Here is a 19,723-nt window from a genome sequence, read left to right on the forward strand (position 1 = left end):
TAGCTCATCCCAATGAAATGCCTGAACTCAGTACCCATGGGCAGAACACTACTCAGACAATACAGGGTGTGAAAACCACAATAAGTAGACTTTATTGGATCCCCAACAGTCAAAGGTATATAACACAAAACCATGCAAACCACACAATGTAATAGGCAACAGAGTCTCACCCTTCCACTGGCTCATCAGGGAGTAGACTATTCGTGCATTTGGACCTTCCAGGGCTACATACCCCAAACCAGCAGCATCCTGCTTTTGGCAGGCACCCACTGAGAATAGGATAGTGACAAGCGACACATTCTTCCACATGTAATGAATGTTCCCTAGTTCTGAGGAAAGAACAAATCATGTGCCAGTTCTTTGAATTGACCAGACATGGTTTTATACAGGAAAATGAGATCACCTCTGAGGTGTCTTTTTCTAAGCTTATCATGTTCAATTTTCTAACCTCTCATAAGAGACATTCCATCATATATAATAATATAGTTTCTGCCTTTTAAACCACTTTACAAGAGGGGTAATATTTCACAGCTATCAAGGGTGTTTACCTCTATTTTTATACACTTTAAACTCTCATTTGCTTTTGCAGCTGCTGCCTGACATTGAGTACTGCTGCTCAGCTTACTTGTAACCAGAAGTTCTTCTTCTGTTCTTTAATCCTTAGGATATTTCCATTTAATGGACAGTACTGTACAAATGTTTTAGGCAGGTGGGGGAAAAATGCTGCAAAGTAAGAATGAATGATAAAAAAATTATTAAAAGTGTTTATTTTTATCAATTATTAAAATGCAAAGTGAATGAACAAAAGAAACATCAAATAAATATTTTTGTCGCAATTACTATGGAGATAGCAGGAATCCGTAGCTTCTACGCTGAGCCTCATGCTAGGGGACCCTATGCTATTCTTAGTTTCAGGGATACCCCTAAAGGTGGAGATGCCTGAGTCTCCTTCCTAGCCCTGCTCCTGGGCAGCCTTGATCTGATACCCCCTCCACATTCCCCAGGGGGGATCGGGAAAGGAGTGAGATTCAACCCACAAAAATAGACAGAGGAAAACAAAACTCTTTTACACAGCATGCACTCACAGGGGTACAAGACAATACAAGATAAGGAGGAAAACAAGAGCAAGGAGGAAACAACAAGATGACGGATAAACTCCACAATCACTTCAGACAAAAAGCAACACTTTCCAGATAGTCTGGGACACCAAAATACACAGAAACAACACAGTATAGCCTATAGCTGGCATAGGTAGAAGATTTCATCCAGCTTAATATGAGAGCAGGAGATGTGATTGGCTTCCTCACAACATATGATCAAAGGTAGTATGCACAGTGTATGGTGTATTTATTTGTATTCATTTTCTGTATACATCTTACTTTGAATAGTTTATAAACTATTCATTCCTTTTATTATTCATTAACTATTACCACTCAGAGCTTTATCTCTGTTTTCATTCTCCTTTTCTGTTTTAAATTTTGTTTTATATTTTGATGTGCCAATAAAGACATTTTTGATGGAGTTTTTTTTATAGGCTGTGGTGGGATCAAAGGATCCTAACAAGCAGACCATCACAGGTTAACTCTTGCTAGCCTGACTATGACTGAGCACACAGCAGGTTGATGCCCGAGTCGGCATGTGTTGATCAGAGAAACCATTGGGCAGAATGTCAGAATCTGCAATGTGAAGAGAGCCTGACGCTGCCATGATAGTCGACGAAGTTCATGCAAAACTGTGTGAAAATTTGGTGCCATCATCCCTTGCCTTCAGTTCTTCTAGGTACAATTGCACAAAGTCAGAGATTTTAGAAGATTATAGACAAGTGTATAAGCAACCAATTATGTTAAACAGGTGGTAATGAAAATCATTTTCATATGTAGCTTGAAGCATAATCATTAACTGAAAGAAATTGGTGCATACTCTGTGAGGAACATTTAAACTGTTCTACAGAGGTGAGGTTGTGTAAGATAGTATCATGTCACAGGTTATATAACATTGCACAACTGAGCTCAGTCTCAAGACATAATGTACTTTTGTACTGCGTAATCAGAGTATCAAACCATTCTGGGGTTTGAAGATGTGCTGTTCAAGCACTTACTTTTGAAGAAACCCCAAGTAAAGAAAGCCATGGAACCCATAGGGTGGAGGGGCGACATGACTAGAGGGAAGGGAAGGAGTGATGGGGTTAATAGGTACAGGAATGGTTGTGTATAGGGCAGAAAAAGGGATTAGTGGGTAGGAGTAGTTCTCTGGAGGAAGAGGTGGGGCAGATGAGGGGTGTAAGTAAGGAACTTTGTCTTACCCCCTCTCTCTTGACTTCCGGATATGGAGCGATCCCCGCCCACCCTTCCTTGTGTTTTACTACTGAGGGGAATATTTGGCTGGGTTGTTTTCTTTGTCACAGCAGCGGGGGGTAGGTCTGGTCCAGAGGCGGTTGAAGGCACTGGTAACTGGACAGAGAAACACCATCTTGGTATGGTGGCTCCGGGTTCCGGGATGTTGCAGGCACAGGGTTCTGCAAAGTTGGGGGTATTAATCCGTTGGTGATTAATACCTCATCTCTGGGTCGGTGTGTTGCGGCCAGGGATATTGGGGTGAGAAGTTGTTCCTGGACTGGGCCTACTCAGGGTTATATATTTACTGTATTGGTTACTGTGTTACCTATTGTTATTTGTTGGGGTCGCCCGTTGGACGGCGCCCCCTTGTGTTTAGAATGTAAATAATAGGTAATAAAGGCTGCTGTGGCCAATTTAAAACCAAGTCACTTGCAGTCCGTGTATTATTTACAGATGGTATTGGTGGGTAACACACACACACAGCACGACTGGAGAATCCTTCCTCAATGGTCATGATCAACGTTGAAGACAATGGATGTTTTGGTCCTCCAAGAATGCAGTGCAGCATATAAAAGACATTATGCTTAATTCCATTTAAAATTGTAAAATGGCCAGCAATGCTATCAGCTCAAACATGGAAGCCATTCATTTTTCAAAGTAGTTTGGCCAAAAGTGGTCTTCATGGAAGAATTGAGACTATACCTTTGACAAGGAAACAAGACCAAGCTATGCACAAAAACATAGAACCTGAGATGCAGAAAAGTGGCATCAGATGCTCTGGACCGGTGAATCAAACTATTAAATATTTGACCAAAACAGAAGGCAAGTTTGTTCTCTAAAGGGCTGGAATAATGACTGCAGACCTTGTACCATCACCGGGCTGAGACCAGGGCACGACGAGGTACGTGGACCCTAGGTCAGGGAGTAGCTTCAGGCAACCTGACAATTTACCCGACGAGAACGGAGCCTTCAAGATCCGCTCTCCATCCGCTCCAAAATCGGGGTACTAGCGCAATGAGGGGGATAGGACTTTCCACTAAAACGGTCCAGAAAATCCCAAGAGCAAGCTCCCACAGTTAGCCACACTGGGGAGCGGGACCCAACTAGTTCCATACAACAGGGACCAACAGACAAGTGAACTTAGTGCCAGGAGGAAGGTCACGGATCACCAGGCAACACCGGTGGGGACGGGACCCAAACTAGCTCCCCTCAGCGGCAGCGGTATACAGAACTTTGGTTTATCCAGTTGTCGGTGTCAGCTTTATGGACTAAGTGAGTATGCAAGTGACCCTCTCACCCTGAACGGCACTCCGCAAACACCATCACCGAGTCCCGGGGTATCCCCCCTACCCGTGGAGGGTTTCAACACCTAGCTGCACCACTCCATCGCTCCCGGGTACTCCCAACTGCAGCGGTGGTACTCCACATTACCACACATCACGGCTGGTGTCACGAACTCTAAATATATAATCCCCTGTAAATACCCCCTTCATTTGAGTGGCCGCATGACCCCCAGGTCCAGACTCCCCTCGAGCCACCGCGGATCCGGATCCGAGCAGCCCGGCTGCTGACACGGGGGCGGCACACCTCACTTTACATATATCAACTTAAAACTTCCTTGCTCAATATTTTTGCACATGCAGACATCTTATTAAGATCATTCTGTAATATTATACCATCTAGGTATTTTTTTTATTGTTCTACTCACTTTGTTCTCAATCACATTTACAACGTAATAATAACACAGGTCTACAAAAAATATTTTTTGTAATCATCGCAGGCGACTTTGTGCTTTTCTGAATCATCTTTTTGTCCTCATTTCAAAAATGTATATAGTTTTTCTGTAGCACATATAGTTTCCATGGAGCAGCATCATTATTATAAGGTATAGGAAATATACTGGCGACACTAAGAAAACAGTAATTTACATATCAGAAAAAATGCTTCACCTTACAAAACAGTTTTTATTGAACCAAAATAATTCCCATGCAAAATAATTAAAAGTGCTTGCCATTATACTGTCGTTCATACGATTTTTCAGGGTTGTCCCTATATAACATCCAACAGTAATCTACCATCATTGAGTCATTCCAAAATCCCTGATAGCGGTGTTCCATTACTTTAATTTCCTGGTGAAACCGCTCACCTTGTTCATCACTTACATCCCCGAGATTTTGAGTGAAAAAAATCCAAATGTGAATACAAAAAGTGCATTTTCAGAGACATGCGACATCCAAGACACTGGTCTGCATTTAGCAGTTCTTCAACACCTTCAATATATTCTGGAGATTTATTTTTTCCTAAGACGTTTTCACAGATCCACAAGATCTCAATTCCTTATCATTTAGAGTTGCTTCAAACCCATCATCTCTCATAAGCTCTCTGATCTGAGGACCAACAAATACCCCTTCCTTCAGTTTTGCTGGTGAAATGCTGGAGAATATCTATGACGTACTGGTGAATTTGTCTTTGCCATGGCTTTCACAAAGTTTTTAATCAATCCCAACTTTATATGTAGTGGAGGAAGAAAGATTTTTGATGGAGCAACTAAAGGATTATGCTGAGTAATGTCTCTACCTGGAGCATGGAGGATTCTCTGTCCCCAATCATGATGAACATAATGCTCTACTGTATTTCTACTGTCCCATAAAAAAACCTCAGAAAAACGCACCCGCGGTAAGAAACGCATAAAAAAATGCATGCATTTTTGCACGTTTTACTGCGTTTTTGACGCGTTTTTTTGCTGCATTTTTTCCAGTGCAATGCATGTGTGAAAAATGCTGACAAAAACGCAGAAAGAATTGACATGTTGCATCTTTTTGGTCACCACAAAAACACACCTAAAACATAACTGCACTGTGCGGAGAGCAAAAATGAAAACCTATAGACATTCATGCAGTTTTTCAGACCAAAAACGCACCCGAAAAACGTGCACAAGCGCTGTGAAAAACTCACCGTGTGCACATAGCCTTAGTGTTCCACCAGGCCATTTAAATGTAATGCTTTTTAATCAAGAAACTGTAGGAATGTGCTCCAATCTAGCAACACGTCCAGGAAAATTCTTTATAAATAAAACTTCATTTTATTGAAAATATTATAAAACTAACATGCGTTAGCAGGACATCCAAGATAAAAAACAGCGTCTTACGCGTTTCAGGCCATGTGGCCCTTAGTCATAGACATATGTTAACCAAATGAAACACGTTTTGTAACGTTTTCCAGTAGCAGAACTGACACTCTCTTTGATGTTAGTTTTAAAATATTTTCAATAAAATGAAGTTTTATTTATAAAGAATTTTCCTGGACGTGTTGCTGGATTGGAGCACATTCCTACAGTTTCTTGCATTGCACTCCTGGACACGGAGTCTATTTCCTTGCACCGTCCTGGATCCAGGAGCCAGCTGTAGCAATAATCATTGGGATGAGCTGAAAAAAACTTTTTTGTCTCCATTGCTTTTTAATCAAATTAACAAATAAAATTTAGAATTTTTTATAAGAAAAATCTCTTTTGTCCACTTCAATTCCCTGGAATTTTTTAAATTGTAATTATAATGGGATTAAAAAGAATTAGACCTAATACTGATACTTCTGGTCCCCACTGCTGACTTTATACAATTTAGAGAATGCACCATTTTCGAACGACACTTTGCTTCCTGTCCCGTAAATATTTTTTTACCCATGTGTATATTGTGTCCCTTTGTTCCTAATTATGAAGCTTCAGAACAAGGCTGTTTTGTGTTACTGTATCAAATGCTTTTTAAAATTACATTCACCTCTTTATCAACTTCCATATTCGCACTTACCTCCTAATATAAGCAGCTATTATATGAGCTATCAGTTATTATATTGTTCTTTGCTATATGCTGTACTTTTACAAATCACCTCTTATAATGCCTTAAAAAATTTAACTCCCTACTAATGTCAAAGTTGCCGGATGGTAGTTACCTGGATCCATCTTCTGATCCTTTTTGAATATTGATAGCACATCAGCCTACCTCCAATCTTGTAGCATTTATTCTATTACAAGCGTCTAAGAAGATGAGATACAGTTGTCTGTCAATTACTGACCTCAACTCCCTCAATAAGCATGGATGAATAACATTTGGCCTAGGGGCTTTATCAATACTTAATTTGCTCAGACACTGCCGTACGTCTTCTTGCGTTAAGTTGGTTATATTGGGTAGAGAACCTTGTTTGCCGCTTTGCTGAATGATATCTAATGGAAAGTATGCTTTTAAGATCTCAGCCTCCCCCTTGTCCCCTTCAATTAAATTCTATTTCTATCATTATGATAGAAAGTGACTGATACACTGCCTTGCGAAAGTATTCGGCCCCCTTTTCAACCTTCTCCCACATTTCAGGCTTCAAACATAAAGATAAAAATTTTAATGTTATGGTGAAGAATCAACAACAAGTGGGACACAATTGTGAAGGTGAACGAAATGTATTGCTTATTTTAAACTTTTAAAAAAAGAATAAACTGAAAATTGGGGCGTGCAATATTATTCGTCCCCTTTACTTTCAGTGCAGCAAACTCACTCCAGAAGTTCATTGAGGATCTCTGAATGATCCAATGTTGTCCTAAATGACTGATGATGATAAATATAAGCCACCTGTGTGTAATCAAGTCTCCGTATAAATGCACCTGCTTTGTGATAGTCTCAGTGTTCTATTTAAAGTGCAGAGAGCATCATGAAGACCAAGGAACACAACAGGCAGGTCCGTGATACTGTTGTGGAGAAGTTTAAAGCCCGCATTTGGTTAAAAAAAGATTTCCACAACTTTAAACATCCCAAGAAGCATTGTGCAAGCGTTCATATTGAAATGGAAGGAGTATCATACCACTGCAAATATACCAAGACCCGGCCGTCCCTCAAAAATGTAATCTCAAACAAGAAGACTGATCAGAGATGCAGCCAAGAGGCCCATGATCACTCTGGATGAACTGCAGAGATCTACAGCTGAGGAGGGAGAGTCTGTCCATAGGACAACAATCAGTCATACACTGCACAAATCTGGCCTTTATGGAAGAGTGGCAAGAAGAAAGTAATTTCTCAATGATATCCATAAAAAGTGTCATTTAAAGTTTGCCACAAGCCACCTGGGAGACACACCAAACATGTGGAAGAAGGTGCTCGGGTCAGATGAAACAAAAATCGAACTTTTTGGGCACAATGCCAAACGATATGTTTGGCGTAAAAGCTCATCACCCTGAACACACCATCCCCATTGTCAAACATGGTGGTGGCAGCATCATGGTTTGGGCCTGCATTTCTTCAGCAGGGACAGGGAAGATGGTTAAAATTGATGGGAAGATGGATGGAGCCAAATACAGGTCCATTCTTGAAGAAAACCTGTTGGAGTCTGCAAAAGACCTGAGACTGGGATGGAGATTTGTTTTCCAACAAGACATTGATCCCAAACATAAAGGAAAATCTACAATGGAATGGTTCACAAATAAACGTATCCAAGTGTTAGAATGGCAAAGTCAAAGTCAAGACCTGAATCCAATTGAGAATCTGTGGAAAGAGCTGAAAATTGCTGTTCACAAACACTCTCCATTCAACCTCACTCAGCTTGAGCTGTTTGCAAAGGAAGAATGGGCAAGAATTTCAGTCTCTCGATGTGCAAAACTGATAGACACATAATCCAAGTGACTTGCAGCTGTAATCGCAGCAAAAGGTGGTGCTAGAAAGTATTAACTTAACACTAGAAGTCCCAGAAATTTTGAGCTCCCCCCTGAAGTCCCGAAAGAGGGTCAAATGATATACAATAAACTGAATAGAACAAACTAGAAACTAAATGGCTAAACTCAATGGAAAACAACAACCTCCTGTGGTGCGACAGTAATGGCCTTAATTACAAAACAAAAGACGGTGATTATAGGATGTTAGCTAAAATCCTTCAGGTCATTTGACCCGTCTCTGGGTTCCAAAGGTAGAAATGTTAAATGACCCCTCTCTGGGACTTCTAGTGTTAAAGGGGACGAATAATATTGCACACCCCACTTTTCAGTTTATTATTTTTATAAAAGTTTAAAATAAGCAATAAATCTCGTTCAACTTCACAATTGTGTCCCACTTGATGTTGACTCTTCACCATAAAATTTTAATTTTTTATCTTTATGTTTGAAGCCTGAAATGTGGGAAAAGGTTGAAAAATTCAAGGGGGCTGAATACTTTCACAAGGCACTGTATATATATATTGCTAGCTTAATTTCTTTTTTTACATGTCCTATTGACATCGTTACACTCCTGCAATGCTATTTGTGACTTCTCTGCCTTTACCATTTGAAATTCCTTTTGTTTTTGTCTTTTTATACTTAGCACGGCCCTATTTGACCACAATAGTTTCTTTTTATTCCTGGATATTTTGTTACCAGAGGGTATAACCTTATTCTTATAATATATCTTTAAACACTCCCCATTTATGTTCAATATCCCCAGTTACCAGAAAATGATCCCAGTCTGCAAGACTAAGCTCTTCCCTTAGTCAACTAAATGTTTCAAGTTTCATACTTATGTATTTCACCTATGTAATATTTTGTTAAATTTCCCCATAATAAGGACACCATTTTTATTTTCTCTTTTCCATTTGTTGCAGTATTTTATTTTCTCCCTGTTCAGTTATGTTAGCAATCTTATTGCAAACTCTAATTTGAAGTTTACCATTATTGCTATCTCCATAGATATTTATTTTATACTGACTATACACAATCACAATTCCCCTAGAACAGAGGTGGGGAATCTCCGGGCCACATGCGGGCCACAATGACCTTTTCTGTGGCCCTTGGACACATTTGTGCATTGCTCAGGCCAGCACCTACATTTTGCCTGCTGCTTTAACCCCCCACTTGCACTATGAACACGCACACTCAGTGTTCCTTATTGAACGCTGTGTGCACATGCATTGAAGGATTACGTGCTCATGCTGGCCAGTCCCATTGTGAGGACATACTTTGTTTACGGAGTTAGTTCCCGATGCACTCATGTGCCACAGATGAACAGAACAGTGGCAGCCCCACCGTCCCCAGTAATGTATATGACTTCAGCCCTCCCCAGTGATATATAGACCCCAGACTCCCCAGTGATGTATGTGCACCAGCCTTCCCAGTGACGTATGAGCCCCAGCCTCCCTAGTGATGTATGTGCCCCCAGCCTCCCCAGTGATGTACATGCCCCCAGGCTTTGCAGTGCTGTATGTGCCTCCAGGCTCCCCAACGATGTACATTCCTGAACTTCCCCAGTGATATATGTGCCCCAGCCTCCTCAGTGATGTATGTGTCCCATCCTCCTCACTGATATACGTGCCCCAGCCTCCTGAGTAATGTATGTGCCCCAACTTCCCCAGTGTATGTACTTCCAGCCTACCCAGTGATAAACGTTCCCCCAGCTGCTTCCATACTGTATGTGCACCCAGCCTACACAGTGATGTTCGTTCCCCCAGCCCCTGCAGTGCTGTATGTGGTGCAGCCTCCCCAGTGATATATAAGCCTCCAGCCTCTCCAGTGTTGTGTGCCTCCAGCCTCCCCAGTGATGTATGTTCCCCAGCCTCCCCAGTGATGTGTTCCCCCAGCCTCCCCAGTGATGTACGTGCCCCCATCCTCCCCATTGATGTATGCGCCCTTGCCTCCCCAGTGATGTGTACATGTGCACCCAGCCTCCCCAGTGATGTTCCTTCCCCAAGATTCCCCAGTGCTGTATGTGCCACAGCCTCTCCAGTGATATATAGGCTCCCAGCTTCTCCAGTGATGTACGTGCCTCCAGCCTACCCAGTGATGTATGTGCCCTAGCCTCCCCAGTGATGTGTGCTCTCAGCCTCCCCAGTGATGTATATGCCCACAGCCTCCCCAGTAATGTATTTGCCCCCAGCCTCCTAAGGAATGTATAGGAGGCTGTGTATAGAGGGGAGTAATAAATTGCAGATGGAGGCTGTGTATAGAAGTGACCAAGGGGACTGATATAATATAGATGGAAGCTGTGTATAGTATGAACTGATGGGAACAATATACTGCATAGAGGCTTTGTATAAAGTGGGGCAAGGAGTGTCATATTCGGCTAATAGAGGCTGAATATACAGGAGTCTGAGAGGAGCAATGTACTGCAGATGGAGGCTGTGTATAGAAGTGGCCTAGGCTAGTGATAAGCTGTAAATGGAAGCTGCAGGTAGAAGGGGGCTGATGGGAGCAATATATCAAAGATGGAGGCTGTGTATAAAGGGGAATGAGGGGTGCAATGTACTGAATATAAGGGCTGCATATACAGAGGGTTGAGAGGGGTGATATACTGTAGGAAGGAAGATTCATATGCAGGGTGCTTGTAGGAGCAATATATGGCAGATGGAGGCTGTATATACAGGGGGCTGAGAGGAGGGATATACTGCAAAATAGGGGCTGCACATACAGGGGGCGAAGCGGAGCAATATATTGCAGGATGGGGCGGTATATAGAGGGACTGTGAGGGCTAATGTGTTGCATGATGCTGTTGAGGAACAAGTTTCTGCAGAATGGAATTGTATATAGAGGGGGCTAAAACGATTGATGCAGAATAGTATTATATATAAAGGAGGCTGGGAGGAGTGAGGCTGCAGGAAGAAGCTGTAAACTGGGTTGAGAGGAGCGATGTATTGTGGGATGAGGCTGTGTATAGAGGGGCTGAGACAAGTGATATACTGCAAGATGGTGCTGTATATAGAGGGGCTGAGAGAAGTGATGTACTGCAGGGTGCGATTCTACATAAAGGTGTGTGAGAGGAGTAAACCTGCTCTGGTGCACCTAGAGAAGTCATTGTCTGTGACTAGCTGTGACGAAAGATGAGATTTGTCATTTGTGCAGTATTACACCTAGTGTTAAGCACTGTTTTCAGACGACCACTGATGTGTGTGGGTCTCTTGATTTCAACTGGTGGCAGTGCTCAACTATTATTTTTTATGTGGCAAAGTAACAGCAGTACTCTGGTTCTTTTGAGATAATGGCTATGGCAGTTTATTTTAGTGAAATATATTTATCTATACAATAGAGGTTCACTATGTGGTGGGCATCATTTTAATTTGAGTTAGTGGGTGATAAATTAGAAAATTATGCAAAATTGGGGTTTATGAAAATTGTTTCAAATCCAGTGATTTATTCTTATGTTTTTTATGACCTGATTTCTAAAAACACTTCTATTTTTACCCATCACATATGGATTTTGCATAAAACACACGTGAAATTATGTACAAGTGAGATGAGCAATAAAGATCTTTATGGTAGACAAAAATATACACAGTATTATGTATATATAAATTTATAGAACATTCATTCTGCAACTTTATTGGAAATTAATTAATTGCACTTTTTCCTTTTCACTACAAGGCTTCTCTTGATACCTTTTCTCTTATAAAATGCCTGTGGATCTCCTCTGTGAAGCAGCCAGCAGTAGTCCGCCATCTTGTTCACATTCCATCTACCTTGGTATCGCTTTTCCATCTCATTTATATCCTGATGAAATGTCTCTTCTTGCTGTTGGCTAACAGCACCAAGGTATTCAAGAAAGTAGTTCAAATGGGAATGTAAAGAATGTATTTTCAAATTCATCAGACAACCCAAGGCTATAAAACATTTCAGCATTTTCTCCACAAAGGACTTACATTTTGGATGCTTTCCTTCATTTTTGCTTCGGACACTCCCTGAAACTTGGTACACATGGTACACAAACTGAAAGGGTCAATGCCAGGATGTCACGTCTATACCAGGGAGAAAACAAGCCAAAGTAAAAAAACAGAGCCGAGGTCGAATGCTGGGAGAGCACGTGAACATGGGGGAGCGGGTGGAGGACACAAAGCAAGACCAGAATCCGGAGGACACAGAGGTACGGAGGGAAGGTCGGGCAGGACAGACCAAGGACAGAACAGGCAGTAGGAACAGAGGTCAGGCAGAACAAGAGGGACGGAGGTCAGGCAGGGCAGGAGGGACGGAGGTTAGGTCAGGCAGAAGGGTCAGAGGACAGGACGAATGGTAACTGGTAGCAGGACACAAAACAGTACTTCTCACAGGAGAAGAGCATGTAGCAAAGCCGGAAATATCACTGGCGGCGTCCAGGAGGCAGCAGCACCAATATAAGGTGGCATGACCCCTGGAACGCGGCAATACCGAACAGGCCATTCCCCTGAGACCAAACCTCAGAACAGATACCTGCACCGGCTCAACAGCGGCAGAGCGATGCATGAACCATGACACATAGTTAACTTTCTTAAGAATAATGTATACATTTTCATAGTTTTCCTTCAAGTGCACAGAATGCCCTATAGACCCTGAAACATCCTTGCTGCTATTGGGCAGTAGCACAGCTTTCATACTTTTTTTGGATGACTCAATAAAGAGTGTAACTCACTCACATTGTACACAATGCTACATATTTCCATCAGACCTGGAACATGACTTCAATCCACTAGCGCACCGTCTTGAGATAACTATGGAAGGAATTCCTTTTCTGAGCTTCTGTACCATGATAAAAGGCACCAGGAGCTAGTAGGTTCTTTTCTTTTAGTCTAGAGCATAAATGTTCTTCAGAATGTTACTAAATCATTTAATTTGAGCTGTGAAAAAAGCTGTGGCTAGTTGGGACTAGCACGAAAGTTTTTGTCAGAATCCTGCTCTTCATGTTCTGAATCTTCTGAATCAGGTGTATCTTCAAGTGTCTCCTGAGGTGAATGGACAGGTATTTCTGGAACGTGAGGCACACAGCTAATCGTGGACAGGAGGTACGGTTATATAATTCCCTTCCTTAATATTTAAGGTTGAATCTCTCCACGTTGCAAACACAAAAGTAGCAGTCATCACTATGATTTTGCGGTTCCTCCAGATCATAGGCAAGCCAAAAGGAAAATTCTCTTTCTTCCCTTTAGACCACTATTGTAGTTCTATAGAAACAGAACACTCTACATGTGGAGCACACACCTTGCCCTGATAACCAAGTAGACAATAAAGATGATGCAAAGGGCTCAAAGTATGGTGCAAGATAAAGCCTATGGAGTCACTGTACATAATGGAATTTTTTAGATGTTTTTGTTATTGAGTGCAGAGATTGAAAATACATTAAAATCATCTCTTACTTTTCAAACTATTTTACCCTTTCAGACCTGTATTGTTATATACATGGAGTGTGTGATTATAATCTGGGGAATGGGGCAGCTGATTACTGAAGTGGAATGCTATTAATTGGGTGGGAGTATTAATTATTATAGTACAGGTGATCACTACATGGGGGATATGATATTCTAATGAAGGGGGAGGGAGTGTTATTATACTACGGTATGGGGAGATTTTTACTGCTAGGGGGTAAGTGGTTGTGATTGGGCGGTGTCTGGGGGATTTAAATTGCAGTATTTTTCCACTGTATAATTAGAAATGATGTGCCAATTACTGGCTTGTTGTTCTTGGCCGCATGGTTTTGCAAAACCTACTCAACCATTAACAATAAGTAATCCATTTGTGATTAATTTGTAATTATACAGCAGAAAGAGGCTATGCGTTTTATGAAATAAGTTGGTAGTAGCTGTACAGATACATATATATTGAGTGCTACATGAGACCCAAGTGTAGGATAGGTCACAACACTTATGGGAAAGTGCTTTGTGCTTGTCTCCAAGACTAAATGTCTCAGCCAGCACCTGTTTACTAGGGTGTGATAGTCTCCATGGCACTTTTATCCCTAGCCCTTCTTTTGTACTTAGCTACCTATACCTTTGTCCTGCCTACTTCCATATGCCTTGCCCCTGCTTGATGCTGCTCATTGAGCTCTTAACTCCTCTCCAGGTTTGCAATGTTACTGTGTGTTGACTGGTGTAGAAATAAGTTTGCAACTTTTAACTTATCAACAGGATAGGTTAAAAGATCCTGATCTATGTGGATCCCACCGCTGGTCCACGTTCCATGTTGAAATGGTGATCAAGTATGAGCACTGGTGCTTTTTCTACCAGCTCACAAGTGATCGGTGAGATCTTGGGACCCTGACCCTCACCGATTTGCAGAGTATTTTAGTGCCTATCATGTAGGTAAAGTAAATAAAATATAAATGCTCATTAGGCTTTATTCAGAAGTCCAATTTTCCAGTACATGTTTTATCTGCATCAGTGTGCCATCCATGTTTTGTCTGTGATTAACATTGTAATCGATAGGAGACGTTTTGCAGTTTATTTATTTTTATTTTTTCATATGTGAAAAACATTGATGAAATAGTAATGGTAAAAATTTACTCAATGACTAAACACTGGTGAAACTCGAAGCCAAAACACTGATGATAATAGTATGAGAGTTTATAATGTACAGGTAATGGGCATTGTCTACTCTTTAAACCTTATGCACATTTAAGTATTGATCAGTGTTTTCATATTTTTTTATATTCTTTTTAAAGCTAAGCCATAAATGATCCTATGCACAAAAAAATTGAATGGAAGTACATATTATTTTTCTCTTTTTTTATCTACTTTATATTTTAAGAAAAAATAAAATGGATGGAAAGCTCTGAAGTGTAGACAAGGCCTTATTTCAGATTTGAGAAAGGCTGACATGAAGAGCAGTTATACCATACATCGCAATGTGATCTGCAAAATACACAAGTCACATGGCCAAAGATCTCTGTATACCACTGCTACACTGCAGCATACCGCAAGTGAATTGGGTTACATTATGACCCACAAGGTATTCATTGTGACTAACAAGTCGCAAAAAATAAAACTGGGTCTGAATTTTCGAGAACTGCTTGTTGGATCACAATGTGAGCTCATTCACTTGAGCCATGCTATGTAGCCCCAGCTTATATGACATTATTATTGGAGATCTTTGTTAGAAAAGTATGGAAATTGACATTGACAAAAAGCCCTACATGTTTTATATTTCACAATTTGGACAAAAGTAGTTTAAACTTTCAGGAATGTCCTGGGGCTCCATTGTCGATAAACATTTGGCACTTACTTCTGTTCCGGTTTTCTATTTACTGTGTTGTAAAGTGGTGAATGGAGTATTCCAGCTATTGACATTTTACAAAATAACCATTGGATATGTTTTTAATGTTTGATCAGTTGGGATCCGATCTGTGTACTTCCAAGAAAAGTGGTACCTGCTATTACAGTATAATCCTGAATGAAAAATATGTAAACAGATTGCCACTAATGGCTGTCCAAAGAATGGCCGTTTTATGGTATATCGAATGTATATGCTTTATGCCATGCCCTGACACACCATGCAGGAAGTCTGCTTCATACTGAAGCCCTTGGTTTCTTGACCACAGTCCCCTGATGACTAAGTGAATTAAGAAACGCGTTGGGAGGTCTAAGTACAAACTAAGGTCAGAGTGTTGCCAGTTGAGGGGTATTGTGTGGCTGAAGGGTCTTCCCCCCCCTCTATTGGACAACCTTTTGTATTATTTATTTACCATTGCAGGACCTAATTATTGGTCCTAGTGACTGTCTTAAGCACTGTATATTTAAGTGTGGTATATCTTGGTGTGCATATTGGGGTGACAACTCTGTTTGGTCACCTTATTTTTACGGTTACGGTGAGTTACTTTCCTACCGTGCCTGTGTCCTAATTTGGTAATAGTAGGAGCCTGTTTCGGGCCCTAGTCATTTAGGTTGGTTTTACAACCTTTTATGTTGTGTGGTCATAAATTTCTTTCTTTTATTATGAACTATTAAAAGTTATATTTTAAATTGTTACCACGTTACTTTTGAGACCATATCTTGCTTTGCTAATTGTAGCTACTTTGGGTAAGCAACTGACACGAATTGTTTATATTGAATGTATATGCCATAAATGTATCTATTGGGAAATCGTCCTTTATTTCTTAGTAGTACTATGCTGCCTGTCTTTTTGTTTCTGCTAATACATCTTTATCCTTTCTTTTCTCTGCTGCCTTTTCTCTATCTACTGCATTTTGTTTTTTTCACCTTATCCAATCTCTACCATTCCTGGTCTCATACTAATGTTTCACCCACTTATAAATTCTTTTGTTTTCCTGGTCAATCGTCTATCCCTTTCTCATTAAAATATCTACATTTTATTTATTTTTGCTCCCCTTTCAATCTTCCCAATCTTTTTCCCTTCATTTATCTGTTTGTTTCTATTTTTTTCCCACTTTTCCCTCCTTAACATCTGTGCCCCCTTTCACTGTCTTTCTGTCTTTGGGATCACCGGTAGATCCGGATAAACAGAGAAGTGAGTATCAAGCTTGTGATCCTATTCTCCATCTCCCATAACCAGGTGCTTTACTGCCCTGGGATAAACAGTAGAGGATAATACACTTATATTTAGCATATTCTCTTTCCAGAAATGTATACATTCTACTATATGATTTAATTATAAACAGCTTCCCAAAAATCTTTGAACTTCTCAGCCTTTTTACCTCTTTGGTCGCCCTCTGTCTTTATACCTTGCCTTATTCCTTTCTTATAGCCCACTATATATTATGTTTCTCATGCATCCTTATCCTTTCCCCTTCCACCATACCAGTTTTCCTTTTTTTTTTCCTCTAAACTTGCTCTGCCCATCATTTTTTTTCACATTTCCATGTTACATAATACATAATAAATACATGTTTCCGCTGAAGGCTGGTAATCTTGCTAAGATCTCAAACTCATGGACCTTCAAGTAAGGTTTGCAATCTGCATAACTTTAAATTTAGTTTCTAAGTTTTTCTACTTTTGCCTTCAGACACAAGGAGCTCTTCTTGAAAAGGTTTCTTTCAGGAATGGTTCCCAACCTGCTTCTCATACCATCCATAATTTCCTCACTTCTACCATTCTATTCTCCAGTCTTATTTCTGGAATGTGGTTGTCCTGTTATAGGTTGATGGTTTAAGGATTAATTAATGCACACATCATTTGTCTGTCTTCCCTAATCTTATGTCCTTCTCCTTATTTGTGGATTACAGTGCTTGTCAAAATGCATGGTGGGAATGCTAGACAATGGGTAATACAAGAAATATATTTACACATATTTTTATTTTTGATTGTAGGGTTATCACAGATCAAACCACTTCATTGCAACACAAGGTGAGTAAGTCAATAATTGAAACACCGTATCACTTGATCTTATAAGGGAAGAAAAAGATGAGCCTTATTTTTTTCATATTTCTTGGATACAACTGTTTGAAAACTGCTGACATCTTTTTATTGTATGTGTAGAAGGTCCATTTCTTCTAGATAATTGTGACTTTCAAAATAGCAAATCCTCACTGAAATGATTCAAATGCAGGAAGGAAAAACAGTATTACAAGTTTGGCACTGATCTTTTCCTTTGTGACGCACCGTAGATTGTTAGTACAGTTTTCCTTGCAGATTACACAGCATAAAAGATGGCAGTTGATGAATGAGCATGTGATCGCACCTATTCAACAGTCCGACTGCTCCATCACTAGAGATTTTAAAAACACAAATGTTGTGCTATCTGTAAAGAAGGTAGTACTAACAAGTAGAAGAGGAGAACCTGTAATACTTACAGCTCTGGCAAAAATTAAGAGACCACCGCACAGTTTTATAAAAATCAGCTTATCTACATGTCTGACAGCCATTCCATTCCAGTGTCAGTTGAATTCCACCCAGAGAACACCTCGTTTTACTTGATGTGCTTCTGATTAGGTGATCACCTGAACCAAATCTTATTTAACAAGGGAAAGTATAAAAAACACTGCTGTGGTCTTCACAATCCTCTTGCAATAGGACAAGCTGGATGGCAAAACAAGTGCTAGTAATATTCCAAAAGTAATAGGAATGAAAAAATAACATACCATGCCAAAGGAGATGAAAAGAAAAGTCTTGAGTGAGGAAAAGAAGGGCTCAATTCTGGCTTTACTAGCAGAGGGATACAGTGAATGTCATGTTGCCTCCATCCTTAAAATTTCTAAGACGACAGTCCATTACAATAAGGTCAAGCAGCAGACATTCTGGACAACAATGCTATGAACCGGCAGAGGGCGAAAGTGACTCTCCACTGACCGGGATGACCGTCATCTTATTTGATTGTCACTCAGCAACCGCAGGATGACATCAAGTGACCTACAAAAGGAATGGCAAATGGCAGCTGGGGTGAAGTACATGGCAACAACAATTTGTAACAGGCTCCTAGAAGGAGTGCTCAAGTCATGTAAAGCTAGAAAAAAAGTCTTTCATCAATGAGAAGCAAAGGAGAGTGAGGCTGCAATTTGGCAAAGATCATAAGGATTGGACCATAGAGGACTGGAGTAAGGTAATCTTCTCTGATGAGTCTAATTTTCAGCTTTGCCCATCAACTGGTTGTCTAATGGTTAGATAGAGACCTGGAGAGGCGTACAAGCCACAATGTCTTGCACCCACTGTGAAATTTGGTGGAGGATTGTTGATGATTTGGGGATGCTTCAGCAAGGCTGGAATTGGGCAGATTAAACTTTGCGAAGGACGTATTACTCAAGCCGCATACAAGGTTATACTGGAAAAAACTTCCTTCTGCTCAGGCAATGTTTTCCAACTCTGAGGACTGTTTTTTCTAGCAGGATAATGTACCATGATGCCACACAGCTAGTCAATAAATGTGTGGATGAAGGACCATCACATAAAAACCATGTCATGATCAGCCCAATCTCCCGACCTAAATCCCATTAAAAACCTCTGGAATGTAATCAAGAGGAAGATGGATAGTCACAAGCCATCAAACAAAGAAAAACTGCTTACATTTTTGCGCCAGGTCACCCAAAATCAGTGTGACAGACTGGTGGAAAGCATGTCAAGACGCATGAAAGCTGTGATTAAAGATCATGCTTATTCCACAAAATATTGATTTCTGATATCTTCCTGAGGTAAAACATTAGTATTGTTGTTTCTAAATGATTATGAACTTCTTTTCTTTGCATTATTTGAGGTCTGAAAGCAATGCATTTTTTTTTAATTTTGACCATTTCTCATTTTCAGAAAATAAATACAAAATTTATTGCTTGGAAATTTTGATACATGTTGTCAGTAGTTTATAGAATAAAAGAACAATTTACATTTTACTCAAAATATACCTATAAAGAGAAAAATCAGAAAAACTGTACATTTTACAATGGTCTCTTAATTTTTGCCAGAGCTGTATATGTTAAAGGGAATCTGTCACCAGCTTTTTGCCACCTAATCTGAGATAATATAGTCATAGATTCCAACAATGTGTCACTTACTGGGATGATTGCTGTAGTATTGTATAAAATCACTATTTTATCAGCAGGTGATTATCAATAAAAGACTACTGAGCTTGTTGCCTTTTAGTACAACTATACTTCCACTACTGATTTGGCAGATTTCTGCTTATGCAAAGAAAACACAGAAAATAGCCAATCAGTGATGTGGGCGAGGTTATACAGAGCTCAGCATTCAGAGAACTGGTAGAACAGCACCAGGGA

General features: G+C 40.3%; 1 protein-coding gene across 6 annotated transcripts in view; it reads left to right on the top strand.

Annotated features, from left to right (window-relative positions):
• The window catches only part of PTPRU (protein tyrosine phosphatase receptor type U), a 248,438-nt gene that overhangs the window by 168,552 nt on the left and 60,163 nt on the right, over positions 1-19,723 (top strand). For 3 of the 6 annotated variants that reach the window (XM_075335997.1, XM_075335998.1, XM_075336000.1), the window contains 2 exons: positions 16,513-16,530; positions 17,330-17,366. In XM_075335997.1, the coding sequence (XP_075192112.1) occupies positions 16,513-16,530; positions 17,330-17,366 (55 nt within the window). The remainder of the gene's footprint in view (positions 1-16,512; positions 16,531-17,329; positions 17,367-19,723) is intronic. The other 3 variants (XM_075335999.1, XM_075336001.1, XM_075336002.1) reach the window with 1 other exon arrangement.

This window comes from Anomaloglossus baeobatrachus, chromosome 2 (genome assembly GCF_048569485.1).
Source record: "Anomaloglossus baeobatrachus isolate aAnoBae1 chromosome 2, aAnoBae1.hap1, whole genome shotgun sequence".
Taxonomy (NCBI): Eukaryota; Metazoa; Chordata; class Amphibia; order Anura; family Aromobatidae; genus Anomaloglossus; species Anomaloglossus baeobatrachus.